Source organism: Bombus flavifrons, chromosome 1 (genome assembly GCF_040668555.2).
Source record: "Bombus flavifrons isolate JBK064 chromosome 1, iyBomFlav1_principal, whole genome shotgun sequence".
In the NCBI taxonomy this organism is placed as follows: Eukaryota; Metazoa; Arthropoda; class Insecta; order Hymenoptera; family Apidae; genus Bombus; species Bombus flavifrons.
The window spans coordinates 15,316,483-15,334,376 of record NC_138442.1 but is presented as its reverse complement, the minus strand read 5'-3'; the positions used below and the strand labels follow the sequence as shown (position 1 = coordinate 15,334,376).

The 17,894-nt window shown below is 36.6% G+C and overlaps 4 protein-coding genes across 7 annotated transcripts in view; 2 read left to right on the top strand and 2 right to left on the bottom strand.

Annotated features, from left to right (window-relative positions):
- Window positions 1–5,548, top strand: part of LOC138178349 (uncharacterized) — a 303,819-nt gene extending 298,271 nt beyond the window's left edge. For 2 of the 4 annotated variants that reach the window (XM_069110102.1, XM_069110132.1), the window contains exons 15-23: window positions 150–402; window positions 739–814; window positions 903–1,076; window positions 1,192–1,563; window positions 1,730–1,873; window positions 1,960–2,173; window positions 2,253–2,369; window positions 2,484–2,690; window positions 2,778–4,224. In XM_069110102.1, the coding sequence (XP_068966203.1) occupies window positions 150–402; window positions 739–814; window positions 903–1,076; window positions 1,192–1,563; window positions 1,730–1,873; window positions 1,960–2,173; window positions 2,253–2,369; window positions 2,484–2,690; window positions 2,778–3,004 (1,784 nt within the window). In that variant the 3' untranslated portion in view covers window positions 3,005–4,224. Of the gene's footprint in view, window positions 1–149; window positions 403–738; window positions 815–902; window positions 1,077–1,191; window positions 1,564–1,729; window positions 1,874–1,959; window positions 2,174–2,252; window positions 2,370–2,483; window positions 2,691–2,777 lie in introns of all 4 variants that reach the window. The other 2 variants (XM_069110111.1, XM_069110121.1) reach the window with 2 other exon arrangements.
- A 1,295-nt stretch (window positions 5,549–6,843) lies between these two features.
- Window positions 6,844–9,337, bottom strand: LOC138178438 (uncharacterized). Its single transcript, XM_069110302.1, has 2 exons — window positions 9,262–9,337; window positions 6,844–8,894 (listed from the first exon to the last, which is right to left on the bottom strand). Exon 2 carries the CDS (start codon window positions 8,892–8,894, stop codon window positions 6,945–6,947), a length of 1,950 nt encoding a protein of 649 aa, XP_068966403.1. The 5' UTR covers window positions 9,262–9,337; the 3' UTR covers window positions 6,844–6,944.
- A 4,111-nt stretch (window positions 9,338–13,448) lies between these two features.
- Syx17 (syntaxin 17) lies at window positions 13,449–15,334 on the bottom strand. The gene is made up of 5 exons (XM_069110495.1): window positions 14,914–15,334; window positions 14,652–14,847; window positions 14,363–14,574; window positions 14,079–14,295; window positions 13,449–14,006 (listed from the first exon to the last, which is right to left on the bottom strand). The coding sequence occupies exons 1-5, from the start codon at window positions 15,043–15,045 to the stop codon at window positions 13,858–13,860; spliced, it is 906 nt and encodes a 301-aa protein (XP_068966596.1). The 5' UTR covers window positions 15,046–15,334; the 3' UTR covers window positions 13,449–13,857.
- Window positions 14,486–17,894, top strand: part of LOC138178579 (uncharacterized) — a 115,304-nt gene continuing 111,895 nt past the window's right edge. The window contains exon 1 of the mRNA XM_069110616.1: window positions 14,486–14,619. The gene's annotated coding sequence lies outside the window, so the exon portion shown is untranslated. The remainder of the gene's footprint in view (window positions 14,620–17,894) is intronic.

Below are 17,894 nucleotides of genomic sequence, written 5' to 3'. Positions count from 1 at the left end.
TTGTCCGCGTTTAACGTTCGAAACACGATATGAAAACTATACCGAGATAAAGCAAAAAGAGTACAAACTGAAAATATTCCAAGATTCATTCACTTACCCCGATCGTTCCTCGGAAGTGTCTCCACTGTAATGTGCTACGACTGTTCCAGGAACTTCGTGGGATGACAGCGACAGCAGCGCATCGTACGCTTGTCCCATGGAGAGCGTAGGATCGGCAGGAAGCGGCGGTCGACCGGTACTGGACAACATCGCGGAGCTTCGAGAGAGCGCCGAACAGCTGCTCGATTGCTCTCCTCCGCGAACGCCACCCCGAAGCCCTGCTCCACGAAGGCTGGTCAAGCCACCGGTGAACTCACACCTCCACAGAGCTGCCAGCATTGCTCCTGGAATGAAGGCCAAAAAGTACGTAATAAAAATTCTGTTTTATTTCAAAGTAATATTCTTTTTACTATTCTATTAGTCTCAATGTATGTACAAGTGCTGTGCAAATGGCATTGTTATTATCGCTAACCTGATTAACATTCTCGTTAAAAGTTTTTCACTAGGAATATAAAAGTTCCTCAATGTGTTCAAACCCCGCGTGAGAGATAGCGGATTTCTCGTTACGTTTTCAATTCTTTTTCCGTGTTCCTCGGCTCAGCCTTGCTAACAATACTTATCTATAATAATTCTATCGTGCGATTATGCGGAATTGTTACATGCGCGGCAACGTGGTTAACGAGGAATTTCACCTTGCAGGACAATACTGCTCATAATGAGGGAAATGATACAGACCGAGCGGGACTATGTAAAGTCTCTCGAGTATATAATAGAGGTAACTGTTTTGCTTCGTATGGCTTAATATACGCGTCGCATCGTATTTTGCTGATATCGTGATTAACGTTTATCATTGTTTTTAAAAGAATTATATTCCGGAGCTGGTGAGGGAGGACATTCCTCAGGCGCTCAGGGGACAACGCAACGTGATCTTCGGTAACGTCGAGAAGATATACGAGTTTCATAGTCAGCATTTCCTACGGGAACTGGAACAGTGCGAACAGTCGCCAATGAACGTGGGGCAATGCTTCCTCAGACACGTGAGTCTTTTTATTTCTTTCAAATTCTTTCCTAGATCTTCTCTTAAATTTATCTTCTTTGTATTGAATGTTTTACTTTACTGATTATCGCTTTTGCTTTACATTCACATTGCAGGAGAAAAAATTCTACCTTTATGCACTGTACAACAAGAACAAACCAAATTCCGATTCCCTGATGGCCGAGTACGGCACCGTGTTCTTCAAGCAGAAGCAACTCGAGCTCGGTGACAAGATGGACCTTGCTAGTTACCTACTGAAGCCGGTTCAACGAATGGGAAAGTACGCGCTACTGCTACAGCAGCTGGTCAAAGCGGGCACCGATCTCTCGGAACAAATGTCCGGTAAAGACGAGAAGGATGAGAAGGACGACGGTATGAAGCCAATGGTCGAAGGGGAGGCAGACTTGAGGGCGGCTGAACAGATGGTACGATTCCAACTACGTCACGGAAACGACCTGCTGGCGATGGATTCCCTTCGAGATTGCGATGTATGTCCACGTATTTAATATACAATATTCTAGAGAAGCGATATTGTAACTAAATAATAATGTAATAAATAGTAGAAGAGACAATCGTGTCAACAATGGCAATGGAGAGTCGTTCTTTGTCGTAGTAACAGGATTCTATAGACGGTAAAATTTACGTAAATTGTAGGTGAACGTGAAGGAGCAGGGCAGACTACTTCGTCAAAACGAGTTCTTAGTGTGGCAGGGTAAAGGCAAGAAATGCTTGCGACAAGTTTTCCTGTTCGAAGACCTTATTCTCTTCAGCAAAGCGAGAAGATTCCCCGACAGAAAGGTGAGACAGCTGTTTAATTTACTTCATGTAGTTTACCGATCTGCTCGTTATGCGATATACAAATGATGGGTTGCTTGCTTTTTCAGAACCTCGATATTTACATCTATAAGCACAGCATCAAAACGACGGACATCGGGTTGACCGCCGTGATCGCGGACTCACCTACGAAGTTCGAGATTTGGTTCCGCAAGAGGAAACCAGGCGACACGTACACGTTGCAGTGTGCAAGCGAGGACATTAAGAAAGCCTGGACGGAGGAACTGAGCAACCTTTTATGGAAACAGGCGCTGCGAAACAGAGGTACGCTACGTTTTGAAATATAGCTTCCTGCAACCGTGTTTGCTGGCCGACTTAACGAGAACGCCTTTTGTGACGACAGAAGTGCGCCTGGCAGAGATGTCGAGCATGGGCATCGGAAATAAACCTTGTTTGGACATTAGGCCTAGCGCGGATCAGATCAATGATCGTTCTATCAGTGTAGCTCAACTCTCGAAAAGTAAGTATACGATCGATTATTTTGAATGGAATGATCTTTCATGACTTTAAATAATCTTAAATCACCTACGAAGGAAGATCTGTATAGCTATTAATTTAATTGCTTGCTATTAAGCAGCACCTAGATTTAGAAACTCGATAGCGGTATCAATGTCAGAGGACTCGGGACGCTGCAGCAGGAGGCCGCACAGTGTAATTTCCGTAAGTTCGTCATCGAGTAGCGGCGGAAGTAGCGGCCCCCCGACGACGTTGAATCTCGGTTTGGATACAAGTCCTCGACCTCATCATCGTAGTACTACGCTCAACAGTCAATGTAGTGTTGGTACGTGTATAACATTCTTTCCATATATATTATGGTGTATTAGTTTCTATAAGATTCCTGTCTATACTACCATTGTGTGGATTGCAGAAAGCGGCATAATAGCCGATATTTCAATCGTTTCGGATGATGGTGGCGATGGAACTGAGAGAAGTCACTGGAACTCGACTCTGGAAAGTCCCACGTCCCATCTACCAACGACGTCGACGCCTCTCCAATCACCGACCAGCGCAACCGCGACAGCAACAGTTACCTCGGCTTCTTCGTCCGATACGAATCTCACCCCTTACGACCAAGACATGTCCATTAATTTATAAGTGTCACCCCTGAAAAGGGCGGCACGGCTCTGATATAAAAGAGTATATATTATATACATTCGTGTTGTCGATTCACTTGCAAGTTGTCTTATAGTGAATACAGTGTGACTCACTCGAATTGCATAAAATTTTTCATTGGAAAGTGGCGACGACCACGTGCGTGTAACTGAATAGAGAGTACTAGAGCGCATATTTTTCTTGGGCAATCGTAGTTCGATGAATGACCACGAGCTATAAGATGGCATGTAACAACGCCGTAAACACAGTCCAATAGATCGCTGCATTACGCTTATCACGTGAGTTCCGTCACGAGCGTCTGTTGCAAAACGTTTAATGTGAATCCTGTTTTATGTGACAGAGTTCGCAAAGAGGCACACATACACATACACAGACACACCCTAAACACCCACAATATACCTTGTGTCCCAGAGAGCTCAACTTTCAAGTGAATTTATCTTTTGATACGCTTCGAATTTCATTGATCTAGGCGATCGCATATATAGTTGTCACGTCTGAATTTTATAAACCATTGATTTTTCAGAAGTAACGGCGACGTGTATTTTCTTATACTATCTCCTCGAATCCACCAACGTGCTCAAGAGAACGATCATAGATACAGATGTGTTCCGACAGAATCTATATGTGTATGGCTGCATGCTTCACGATGTGCTGCAGTGTTGTAAACAGCATACACCGGTTGCCATTAACTCTCATTAACATTGGCATTCCTGATCAATCAGCGACTGAGAATATTATCTTGGATTTACCGACCATTCGTTTATGGTACTTTTATACTTTATTTATATGCGTAGTGAATAAATATCGATATTCCATGTCCACATTGTGTTCGCGCTTATTACGAAATGAGGGCGTTATCGTTAAATAACGTCACAGTTCGAGAATACGCAGATTATTTTTTCCTTTCCTTTTTTCTTTTCTTTTTTTTTTTAATGAAACACCTGAAGACTAGTTCTCGTTTCGTCTTCTCTTCAGGTATTCCATTAGTTGCCAAGATCATTGTTCGTTTCCTTGTCGAATGCGCTTCCGACCATAAATGAACGCATCCCTTCAGGAATGTCAAAACAATGCGCACACATACATACCACTTTGTAATATAATGTAATATTAAAGGTTTATACGACATAGCCGCAAGTAATATAACCGATAGTCTAAATATTATTTCCAGATTATATATTAAATATATATAATATTATATTCTTTTTATGTCAGTCATTTGTAAAACCTTTTATCACCTGTAGATGTAAATCTAACTCTGGCCTGTACACGAAAGCCAAATTTTACCCTCACTTTTTTCTTTTCTTTCTTTTTTTTCTATATTTCTCTCTTCTTTTTTAATTTACAAAGCAAAAGAACTAACTTACGTTTGAGCGATGTTTCTCTCTCGTTTCACTATGTCTACACGTCTTAGGGAAGCTTAGATTGAACTTAATTGAAGACCCTTCATACATAACGCGCATTTCTCATGCCAATTTCTTTTTGCTCGAGAAGCTTGACGTTTGTAACTGTGCAGGTTCGATTATGGTTCGTTGACTGATGCTTGTAGCACAAAATGGAATTCGTACATCGCCGTAATATACAATCTCGTTGTGCTGTAATTGAATAGTATATGCGATAAAGAGCTTTGCGTCATATTCCATCTAAAAACTTCAATCAAGAGCACACAATCACCTGTACAGGTTCCGACCAACATAGTCACGTGCTCATTGAGCTAGCGACCGAAGAAAGGAAAATCACGTTGGCGCATGTAGCAATCAGCAATTATCCCGTTATATAATTCTGTATTGTTACGCTGCTTTCAAGCGAGTCAGTTGATCAAGCCATTGTTAATGCCAAGGTCTGCCAAGGTATTTTGAATGATACCTTATGGACAGTGACCAAAACTTCGTTTAGTTCGTAATTTGGGATCGATCGAAAAAGAATTAAGGTATTTAGAAAACGTAGTTGTAGACGATAGTTCGGTATGAGAAAAATTTATATCCCGGCACAGTCTGATGCACTCCCATTTATCGTTTACTTTTATTTGCGAGTCGTACTTTTAGTTGTATTATACCATACACACCGTGATTCATTTTCGAGAATCGAAATTTATCGAATGTTCGATGTATCGAGGAAGAAAATCGAGAGCATGCCATATAAAATCGGTGCATCCGGCTGAGCATCCCGCTCTTCGAAAGTGACACTAAGCGAGACAAAAAGTAAATAATTTTCTATTTTCTCCACGATTCTTTGTTTGGTATTGCTTTTGAATTTGGGATGTCGAATTAAACGACGAGATAATAAGGGATAACACGGTACCTTAAGATACCGATAGTCACTTAATTGTACACGCTCGTAGATATTTATTAATATTTTTTTAAGTAGATCATTTTAGTCTGTAGATTTAAGTATCCGCATCATTATAACGAAATGTATATATTATATATTTACATTAATAACATGATTATTTCAGTATTGTACTGTGTCTAACACCGATGTATTTTATTACTTGCTAAATATACCGTATTGGGTGCCTTTTGTAGCGAAGTTAAACCTTTCATTTTTATCTCGTTATCCTATACCTTGTTTTTAAATTAGTGTTGTATTTGAAGAACGGTTACTTACTTTACATTACGTATACTCCAAAAATCGGCGTATGAAATTTAAACATAACACGCGGCGGTAGTTTGAATGTGATTTTATAGTAGTCAATGATTGAACTGGATATACATGTATATCACGCATTAAGAAGAAGGTAGACGTGACATTAAATGGGACTTTCTGCCTTAGGTTCTGAAATACCGACATGGAACAAATGAAAAAGAGTGTTTCCTACGCTCTTTGCGATTTGATATGATGAACATAGGAGAACAAACGGTTGCTTCGATTTTATCGCAATTCAATAAAGAATAAAGATAGCGATGAACCCAATACATATAGCTATAGTCCTACTGACGATGACAGTTGCTGGCACCGATAGACTCTAGCTTGTCCCGCACCTCAGTTTATTTAAAATATAAAGGATCAAAGTTGACAAGAACGTCGAAATAAAATCTCGCTTACTTATCTGAATCATTTCAAAGTGATTTTTGATTTGATCCGGCGGAAACGGATGGAAGCTGGTAAGTGACCCATTTTATAAATATAACTTTTTTTAAATGTAATTTATTTAGAAACGACAGTGGTTCATTAATGCCGCGGAAATTTTGCTGATCAAAGAAGGGAGCAAAAAAGCACCGCGGGCAACGAATGGCCTCAAGTAGCAACGGCAGTTATTTGATAAAAAAAAAGGACCGTGTTCGAGCACATGGCGTTAACTTTTAAAAGGAAAGTAATTTTCATTGTGAGAATCAGCGGAAGGACGGGAAGGGAAAAAACAAGCTAATCCACGCTGCTTCTCTATTTAAAATTGTTACACTTTAGTAAGTCTTTGTACTTGCCATTGGCGTGTTCGCAAGAAGGAGGAAGCCATTAGAAGACTGAGAAAGTGCAAGATAAGGAAAATGTTACTCGAATCTACGAAGCTCGAAGAATGGAATGTAAAGACACGACAGAAAAGATTTCAAGGAAGGTAAATGGAAAATATTTGGTAAAATTCAGGTGAGACAAAGACAGGAAAAATAAAATATGAATAAGGGGAGAAAATAAAATAATGCAACTCAGTGTACTCTACCACACACAAAGTCTGAACTACCCTCGCTTTTGCAGAGATTAAGGGAATTCTTTGAAATATGTTCAAACTAAATTTATATGTACAGTGTATGCAGTTCATACAACATGCGTAGTATAGATAAGTTGATGAATTCTTAGCTCTTTGAAGGGAAATCAATATTCAGATAAAGTAAGCTTGCAAAATTTAATACAAACTAAATTATTACAATTTGTTGCAATTCTAAATTAGACATAAAATCGAGTTACAAATGCAAATGTAAAAGAACTTCGCTCACAACATGGCACGGTAGTTGACTCTGGGAAGTTGAATGCCGAGCACCTTTTCGATGAAATCCCTGATAGGGACAAGGTCCACTCCGTCGTTGATGACCTTCTGTCTCATTTCCAGGAAGATTGGTGATTGGTAAACCGTGTTGACGATTCTCTGGAATTCATTGGAGTGCAGTCTTTGCATGAAGTTTTGGAAAGCAGGGGAGGTGTGCATCTTTTCATTGTACATGGCCGTGAATTTGTCCAAAGGAAGGGCAGCCTCTACAGCGTTGAACAGAGCTTTCAATCCACCAAGGTTTGATAACGTATTCATCGATGAGAATTCCATGGGTGGTACGTAGTCTTCCATGCCGAACAATTTGTGGATTTTGCTGATCACCTTTTTCATGTCCAAGCCAGAGTCTTCCATGTACCTCACCAAATTCTGATATTCTGGCATAGCTTCGACCTTGCGAACCAAATCGTGGAATGCTTCGCTGTACATATATTCAATTGCTCTCTGCACTTCGTCGTCTTCCAGGTAGGACATAACGATGTTCATTATTTTGTTCTCGTCGACCAGGTTCAGGAAGTCGTGAATGTCTCTGGATAGTTCGTCAGAGGCGAAGATTTCCGCTCGTAACATGGCACGGTAGTTGACTCTGGGAAGTTGAATGCCGAGCACCTTTTCGATGAAATCCCTGATAGGGACAAGGTCCACTCCGTCGTTGATGACCTTCTGTCTCATTTCCAGGAAGATTGGTGATTGGTAAACCGTGTTGACGATTTTTTGGAATTCATTGGAGTGCAGTCTTTGCATGAAGTTCTGGAAAGCAGGAGAGGTGTGCATCTTTTCATTGTACATGGCCGTGAATTTGTCCAAAGGGAGGGCAGCCTCTACAGCGTTGAACAGAGCTTTCAATCCACCAAGGTTTGATAATGTATTCATCGATGAGAATTCCATGGGTGGTACGTAGTCTTCCATGCCGAACAATTTGTGGATTTTGCTGATCACCTTTTTCATGTCCAAGCCAGAGTCTTCCATGTACTTCACCAAATTCTGATATTCTGGCATAGCTTCGACCTTGCGAACCAAATCGTGGAATGCTTCGCTGTACATATATTCGATTGCTCTCTGCACTTCGTCGTCTTCCAGGTAGGACATAACGATGTTCATTATTTTGTTCTCGTCGACCAGGTTCAGGAAGTCGTGAATGTCTCTGGATAGTTCGTCAGAGGCGAAGATTTCCGCTCGTAACATGGCACGGGAGTTGACTCTGGGTAGTTGAATGCCGAGTACCTTTTCGATGAAATCCCTGATAGGGACAAGGTCCACTCCGTCGTTGATGACCTTCTGTCTCATTTCCAGGAAGATTGGTGATTGGTAAACCGTGTTGACGATTCTCTGGAATTCATTGGAGTGCAGTCTTTGCATGAAGTTTTGGAAAGCAGGGGAGGTGTGCATCTTTTCATTGTACATGGCCGTGAATTTGTCCAAAGGAAGGGCAGCCTCTACAGCGTTGAACAGAGCTTTCAATCCACCAAGGTTTGATAACGTATTCATCGATGAGAATTCCATGGGTGGTACGTAGTCTTCCATGCCGAACAATTTGTGGATTTTGCTGATCACCTTTTTCATGTCCAAGCCAGAGTCTTCCATGTACTTCACCAAATTCTGATATTCTGGCATAGCTTCGACCTTGCGGACCAAATCGTGGAATGCTTCGCTGTACATATATTCGATTGCTCTCTGCACTTCGTCGTCTTCCAGGTAGGACATAACGATGTTCATTATTTTGTTCTCGTCGACCAGGTTCAGGAAGTCGTGAATGTCTCTGGATAGTTCATCAGAGGCGAAGTTTTTCGCTTGTAACATGGCAACGTAGTGGAATCTCGAATTTGGTGATTGGTAATGAGAATTCGCTGTTGCGAACGCAACGAGCGTTGTGAACAGTACCAGTAGGAGCTTCATCTGCAAAACGGACGATAGTTCAATGATAAGCTTTATTGAGTGGTAAGCGGAAACACTGAAAGTGGATGTATTTTCAATTCTAAAAATGAGGACAAAATGTTAACGTGTTTAAAGAGGTCGGATTAGTATTGATCGTGTTAAAATTTTATTCTGTTTGCACAGCTTTGATGAATTTCGGTAGAATTTATCAGATGACGAAATTGTATTTGTCTATTTGCAGTACTTGAAATTAAAATCGCTCGGATGCCAATAAATATAAAATTAACTTAATGAGAAACTCATTTAGGCAGTAGATCATTAATAGGTTTCGTAACAAAAATGGTTGATATATTATAAAAGTTTATTTTAGAGCAATCCATAAACTCACCTTGACCACTCTGTGGGAAGACTGTTGTACTTGATGTGTTTTCTACCAGTTAGACTCCTTTATATATACTGAAACGCATTCAAGTAAATGGAAGAAGATATCGGGCACCTGGATGAAAGATAAGATTTCATCATTCGTGCACCTGTGTCTCAGCACTTGCAGAGATTAATGCTTGTTGTGTTTGATTATCACTGAAAAATTAACAGATCAGTGAAACTTCCAGAACAAACATCGTGTGACTTTTATTTTCAGCCTACATTGGGATCTTCACGGTGTGGAATCGATCTTTAATCTTATTTACTATCTATAATTACTCTTTGGATACTTGTGAAATAAAGAAATATAGTGAAAAATTTTTCACTATTTTTATTATCTTTATTGTTTTCACCTATTATTAACAACATGAAAATATATGATATGTACACAGAAAGAACACTTTCCACTTGTCTATGCTGGCTATTTTGTGGGAAATATCGTTTAGCGTTATGTTTTAGTGTACTTAATTGAAATTAAAATAGTACCGATCTAAAATAGTAGTATCGGCAATATGAACAAGTTTTATTTCCATTATACTTGCTTGGAACTGTGATTTTTATGCTGATAGTATGCAACTGATATACCAGTCTTTGAAATTATACGTAAGCAACTTTGCAGAGTATTACATTTTGTAACCCATAATTCTTTTCGACGTTACAAAAATTCTATTAATGTAAATCTTTTATCAACAAGCAAACTATAAATAAGTGAAGATGTATCTAAACAATCTGCTAAAAATTAGAAAATCTGATCTGTTCGTGACCAACAAAGACAATTATATAACCCGAAAATTAAGAAAATTCTTTGGGTACAAGTGAATTATCTTATCCGCAATACAACCCTATTTTTTCATGTCATGATTCGGTGTAACCATCCCTTGAAAAGATCCAAAATCTTTTTCTTTTTGTGAAATATGCAAGAACGATGAAGGTACCTAAGAAAAGCTTAAAGAAAAGTTGCTTCGTTTCATTGTGTCTATTAAACTACGCAAAAATATTTTTTGAAAAATTCATGATTTTCGAGTTACCCCTTCCCACTGCCATTTCTTAAAAAATTTTTTACATATACATGCTGAAATACTTCTAGATACTCTTTTTCGTATTTGTCAGTGTTAAAATATCTTTTCAATTAAATAAATTAGTTATTATCAAATTTGAAGTCCATTTTAGTAGTTACTCTTTTTGCAGCATGTTTAGTGAATTTGTAGTAGCTTGGTCTTTTCCTTAAACCGTTATTTGACAAGAAATTATTGTGTGTATGTTTATGCATAATTTTGTACTGTTTTGTTTATTAATAGATTCTGTATCGAATTCAAGCGCCAACAAAACTGAACCCGCATTCGGGCTTCTTTTTGAAATCAAAATACAATGCATTCCAATATCTTATTGTCAGTTCCCAAAACACCCTTTAACGGAAACTCTTTTGTACTTCTACAAAAATAAAATTCTCTTATTTAGGCAAAAATTTGTGAAATAAAAGTTTCAGCGAATACACTTCATTTTATAACTGCTATTTTAAAAGAAGATAATAGTCAAAAAATTACTATTAAGGCATAGCTAATTGAAAATTTTAACAGTTTTATTCGATTCCTGGTTTGATAACGCATCGTGAACAAGTCTCGTCGTCATTATCATCTGAAGCTCTATTTTTCAATGAAGAGGGTACTGATGATAATAATATCGATATAGATATTGATCCCGATTATGAAATTCATAATTCGACATCACCAACATGCTCGTTGGAAATTTGTACAACTGAATATTTTAGGTATGAGAAGAAAAGAAAATGTAGAGAAAATGGAATTGGATAGTAATTGTCACAAGACATTAGTTTTGAGTAATAGTACTTTTTGTTGCAACGAACAATTACTGCTTATCTTTTCGCGCTTACATTGTAAAAGACATTGTAGACTTCGCTCAGCTCTATGTCACTAGTCCAGAATTAGAAAGTTTTTAATATTCTAATGTTCTTATATTTAATATTTTAATATTTAATGTTCTAATGTTATCTAACATTGCGCAGTGAAACACTCATACTGGATAAACTATTTTCACAGATGCGGTACAAACAATGTTGGACGAAGCAGTGTTAAATGTATGAATGCTACGTGTAACAATGTGAATAGAAACTATTTTGTTCTATTTCCCGTCCTGTAGAATAAAAGCATTGGTTTGGAATTAATTTAGTTACGGTGAATGCGTTGTTTACCGTGAAGGTTTAATTTATTTAACGATAAAAGTAAAATTCGTGAAGATACAATATGCCTCGACAAGAAATTGAGATTCGTTGGTTCTTCGACAGGTAAATACTCAAAATTAAAATTCAAAGATCAAAATCTTACTGATATGGATTTTAAAAGTCTTTATCTGTATTGTTTTTAATTGTATCTGAACTCGAGTTGCCACAGATATCCTATAGATAAAAACATATCCATAAATTGTAATTTACACACACACATATATATATATGTATATGTGTATATGTATTTTTGCATCTTGAAATGTGTAACGAGTTGTTAATTAAAAAGATATGTAATGGTATCAGTTGAAAAATTAAATTGATATTAAAGTTTCGATTAAACTGTAGAAAAGGGACCCCATTATGTATTTAATTGGACTCCTTTTCATTTTTTCGGTGATATACATAAATAATGGGAAAATTAAAATGGATGGTCGTCGAACCGTGTTGACTTGAAAAAAATATAAGAATATCTTGAGGAGAAAAAAAAGAAAGAAAAGCACTAAGTTTTAACTTAAACTAGTAGTTCATAAAAATACGTTACACTTTTAATGTAAATTATTTATTAAGGGATGCGAATGTGTAGCTTTTTGTTGAAATATTGATCTCCAATAGAAAGGTACAAATTGTGCAAAAACCCGTCAGAAATTAATTTTTATAAAGTATAGTTGGTTCTGTAAATAAGCATACTGATATCTATAATTTTACACAATACGATAGTGTTTAGCGGCCGGTGATTTATTTGATCCAAATCAGTAGCTACATCACTTTTTAAAAGGAACTTCAGACAGAATCTGCACAATCTGGAACGTCCTATTCAGTATCACCACACATACATATGTATATCATAATAAACAATTTACAATTAAGACTAGGATGTGCTTTATAAGCTATTAACTTTTTAAAGATCCCCCTTTTTCTCAAGAAGTTTTTACTTTTTTTCCTTGAAAAATATTTCTTATGTTTTATCCATAAAATCAAACAACTTTTACGTGGAAAATCCTTTGAATATTTTACAGTTAAAGAATAAACATTATTTAAAAAAAATAATGATATAAACGTTAATATCGAACATGCTTTATAACAATAAATTATAGCAAGTTGGAGATTCGTTTTATGCGCATAGCCTATCACTGCTATCGATAACGTCACATGTGATACGAAAGAGGTAAACAGATCAGGTGAACCTCAAAACGTGGGACAAGAAAAACAAAAATTGCATGTCATTATGGATGAGGTACAGAGTAGATGATGTGACATTTAATGCTTTTTCTTGTCCCATGTTTTGGTCATCACCTGCCCCCATACCATTTTCGTGTCGCATGTGACATTATCGATTTAGTATAATACTAGTTTGAATTGAAACTAAATTTTCCTATGAAATTACAAATATAGTATAGAATAGGACATTTTGCAAATGAAGTAATAGAACTCTATGCTTCTGTAATATGTTTCGAGTGTATTATCACAGAACTTAGTCAATGGTAGTTCGAACGATCGATGCGCAGTAAATCGAGACGTTTCGTTATGCGCAGTCACGAAGTCAAACTTTCATTGCAAGTTCGGTTTCGGTATTCGTTCGTGATATTAGTTTATTTGCAGACACTGTTTGCAAGCAACAATAGGCTTTCGGTTTTCGTGTTGGCTTGATACCTTGTAATTGGGTAAACACCACGATACATGTAAGAAGCATATAAAAGGCGCGTTGCGAGTGCTCCATTACGTCGATCCTGCTCAACATAACACAATTTTTATATCATTGTAAGTACATTTCAGTGAAAAAGTATTTAATTGTTTCTATATATATACGTTTTCGACGTAATATTTGTAATAACATAACCCTATCTAATCGCATTTGTTTGGTTAATATCATTATTGAGAATAATCTATATGCTATATGCAATATTTATATATATATATGTATGTTGATGTTTCATACAATTGTATAAAAAAATTTTCTCAAAGTAAAGAAATTTTTGTTAAGGACCTTAGAAATTGTAACAATAAAATTTGGTCCCGGCAGAAAATTTCGTAATTAATATTCAATGTTTTTCTTAAACACATAACTTAACAGGTTTGTCACGTGTTGCAGTTAAAAAAATTGATCATAAATCACAAGTTATTTTTATAGAAATATCTAGTTGTAATATCCTTAATAATAATAATTTGTAAAATATTCCTGTTTTATATACAGAATAAATACAAAGAATCCCTAAATCTTTAAAAACGTATTGAATTATTAATATCAGTGCTTTGAGACTAAACGACACTGCAGGCATTCTTTCTTTTACTCTTATCGCTAATATCACATTTTGGCATATGTCACAACTCCTTCTTAGTTTCTTGTAAGTTCTCAGGTAAAGATATTGATTTCTGCACAGATTTTTGCTCAGTTAAACTGTGCCCCTCTGTTGATCTCGATTTTTGCATTTCTATCTCCTTTTTCTTTATTATGGATGCTCCAGTAAATCCTGAATATATAATAAGTAATGTAAATATTATGAATTCAGATTGTAGGAGTGTTTAATGGTAGTGGAACTTACCTAAAATACCACAACCTAATGCAGTTAGACCACCGACTTTTAATCCAGCTAGTAAACCAACCGGTCCACCAATACAAGTTCCAATTACAGCTCCTGCTAAAGGGTACATAGTAACTTTGTACCTAGCAGCTTTTTGAAGGAATTTCTCACCCTCCGTTACATTCACATTTGTTACTTCTATGTTGTCTTCTACTGCATTTACTACCTCCTTTTGGTCCTAATTATATAAGTAGAAAATCATAATATAGCCAAAAAGATAAGTCTGAATAAACTAAAAAATTTACATCAACAATTTTGTTAAAGTCAAGAAATAATTGATGAAGTTGATGTATATCTTCTTGCAAGGTGTTCCAAGTATGCAGACATGCCTCCTGATGCTGCAGCTCCTGCTGTTCTTTCTGGAGCTGGATATATGTGTCGTCAAGTGGATGACTTTTGGGTTGATCTTCTTCTTTGGGTGACTCTGGTTGTGACATGGGCAAATTCAGCTGTAGTTCTACGAATATATATAAATTGTTTTCAAACCGTGACCTCGGATGATGTGAGTGATATACAAATATAATTTTATTTTACCCATATATTCTCTTATTGCATTCATGATACTTGTACGGGCATTGCCAGTTAATTTATCAAACTGATTAATGTCAGAATCGAGAACATGAGCTCTTAAAGTATCCATTTGATATAGTAATTCTTTAAGCTGTTTTATAATCCTAGCTACATTTATGTGTTCTCTATGCATCTTTTCCCACTCATGTTGTGTTCGATACTGTAACAACAAGAATTTATGTGAACTTACGTGAAAACTTAGAAGATAACCTAATTTAATACTTACTTTTTCAATGTTACTTTTATGCCGTTTTAATAAGTTAACATGATGTGGTATGGCCACATTGAAGTTATTAATTTGAATCTCCAAGCGCCTAATAGGTTGCTTTATTGCAACATTTTCAGTCAAAGACGACATATTTTTATATCTGTTGTCTCAAATTTTTACCTGTCACTTACGTTAGTGTTTTCGTAATTCTCTGGACATGATACCTGGAAGATTTTTTTATCAGTTTGTTACTTGTTATTGTAAAACATATATTAATAACTTCTTTTTGTATAAAATATGAAGTATTTATATCGTTAGATATTAAAATAATTTTTTACACGATCAATTTATTTTTGTATTATGCGGAACACGAGAAACAAATAATGAATCAGCTGAGTATTCCTAAGTCAAACCATTGACTAAATACAGGAGTTATAGGAGACGTACTACGCTTGCAAACATTGATATGATGTCATCGCCATCTGTATTAGTTTTCTTAAATAGTTAATTCGCAATGACTCATTCTATCGAGAGTAGATGGCAGCATGCACATTGTTTTTGGTTAAAATAATATTCGTTCAAATGTTGAAACGAAACCACTTTATGGATTACTAAGATGTACTTTCAATTTACTTATTTTAGATTGAAATTTATTTATTTATGATTTCCATCCACGTTACTATTTATATTTCGGATTTGTTCATTTACCTAATATAAGTGGACCATATAGTATAGAAAATTGTAACAATAAAGGCTGCAAATATTTTTTAAATTATCGAGTTCCAGATACTCTTCAATACTCCATTTACATATGTACATCTTTCCTAAAATTTCTTCCCTCGAACAAATATTTTTTAAATCTTCCTCAAACGATACAATACACAAAACGAGAAAGGAAGAGATACAGACTCTGAAAATTCCGTCTACATATTTTTTTTCAAACAACCATTGAGTTAGCAATTATACCAAGAATTTCGATGCGTCTCGAATTCAAGTTCTATCAGAGTTACCTAAACAATAGCTACTCGTTCAGCGCCAGCTAGGAAGTCACGAAACGCTGTTCCAAAAGGACGTACGATCTTGATGAGTTTCACGAGGGCTTGCCGAATGTACAATTCGGTATAAAGCCGATGAAGCTTTCGGTAATGAAAAACCGATTGCGACCAAATAGGCTCTGGGCTGCCGGTGACGTGTAATCGAGTCTTCTCTTTCGTCCCTTCATCGTCCCACCGTCCATCTCCGTTCTATTCACCCCTTCGCTGCTCTCTTTTCCCTTTCCCTCGTTTTTCCACAACCGCCACCCTGTGAGCTTCCATTAACCACCATACGTCATATATACCAAACGGAGGGAACCATTTTGTCCTGGTTTTTGGTGACCTCTTATTTGAAAACGGTATTTAAATTACTATAGGCTATTTTGATATTCTGTCTCTTGAGCTTTTGTCACCGATGTCGCCTAGTGTTCTGTTCCAGTGATTTGTTCTTCGACAACGTAGAGCTTCCCGAAATTTTGTTATTCCACCACGAATTACGACGATTCTTATCTTTCGTACGATGATATTAAATTGAAGATAACAAGCCGAAATTTTATCGCCTTCCGGATTCTATTCTTAAATGATTGTAATCATAAGTGATCTCCGAATTGTAGATGTTTATCCAAATTTATATTTTTATGAACACAACTAGAGAAATGGAAGAGGCATTTTTTTCGTCTTTTTCAGTTACTACATTCTGCTCATCCGTCCCTCGTTCGCCACTTTTCTCCGCAAGATTAACTCGTGGTTAGACCGTTGTTTCGTGCAAAGCAGACAATTGTCTCAATTTTTCCTAATAAGACAATTAGCTACGAAAGACGAAACAAGATAAAACAGAAGAGGAAAAATGGACGTGCCCAACGGATCTTTGCTTTGTGTATGTTGCAGGATAAGAAGGTATTGCCCATTAGAATGCAACGTGCTTGTCTGCAATCAGACTGGTACAGGCCTCTAACTAGCTACGGATCCAACGAGAGCGAAGGATATGAGCGTATAACGAAATGAATCAATCTACGCAATCGATATTATTCTAGTAACTCGTTCTTCTCGAAGCATCTATTCACGCTTCTGTGTACTATTTTCTTGTACCATCTATGAAATTTTAATAAAAGAAGCGTCTTGTATCTTGTACGTAACGTACAGTTAAAAAGTTAATTCACTGTAATTTACATTTTAATATTAGGACCAACGTTTGTCTTTAGTAGGTTGTTTCGTTTCTCGAATGAATTAATGGAAAAATTAGTCATGAAAGTAACATTTTTATTTTAATATATGAATGGTTTAGTTTAATGATTCATAGCAAATTTTAAGGAATAAAAACAGAGATATTCTGAGATCGATTGTACGCATTATAGTTTCTATGAGGGATGCAGTATTCTTTTGGCTTATTGAATGCACGCGAACAAGTAAACGAATAGCAGTTGCGACTGTTCCTAGGTAGCTGTCTCGGGAAGCTCCAATGCCGAGCACGTGCCTTTGTTACGAGATAATACCACTTCCGAATTTATACCTAAACTCCGCTTTAGAGACTTGAGATTCGAGATGCTAATTAACGGTCCGAAGTCGACAAAGCTTCCGTCGAAATAAACAATGATAAACATTGAAATTAGAAGAACGTTTCATGGAGTGTCACGTAGAACAATGCTGTCAGACGAATCCCTATCACCCTGGGAAAATGCTATTGCTCTGTATTTACACTCAAGTGCAGATTCACTCAAGATATTTTATTTGATTATTCAAGGTATTTTATTTGAAAGTTAAAAAAGATATCCAGATTTTGTCTCAGTTTTTTAAACATATTTCTAAGATTTGTTCTTTAACATATTGCAATACAAGGTAATTATTGATCCGACATTATTATAGGTATATTTAGCACAATGTAATGCGTTTGGCATAAGTTCCGAAATACAAATATCAGAAGAATTCAATCAACTATCATTCGAATATTAATTCCTTCGAAGATAG

Excerpts from the sequence above, each read along its gene's own strand:
- LOC138178438 (XM_069110302.1), bottom strand. The coding sequence starts at position 8,894 with ATGAAGCTCCTACTGGTACTGTTCACAACGCTCGTTGCGTTCGCAACA.
- Syx17 (XM_069110495.1), bottom strand. The coding sequence starts at position 15,045 with ATGTCGTCTTTGACTGAAAATGTTGCAATAAAGCAACCTATTAGGCGC. Across the intron at positions 14,848-14,913 it reads ATAAAAGTAACATTGAAAAA|TATCGAACACAACATGAGTG; the intron begins GTAAGTATTAAA and ends TTGTTGTTACAG. Across the intron at positions 14,575-14,651 it reads TGCAATAAGAGAATATATGG|AACTACAGCTGAATTTGCCC; the intron begins GTAAAATAAAAT and ends ATATATTCGTAG.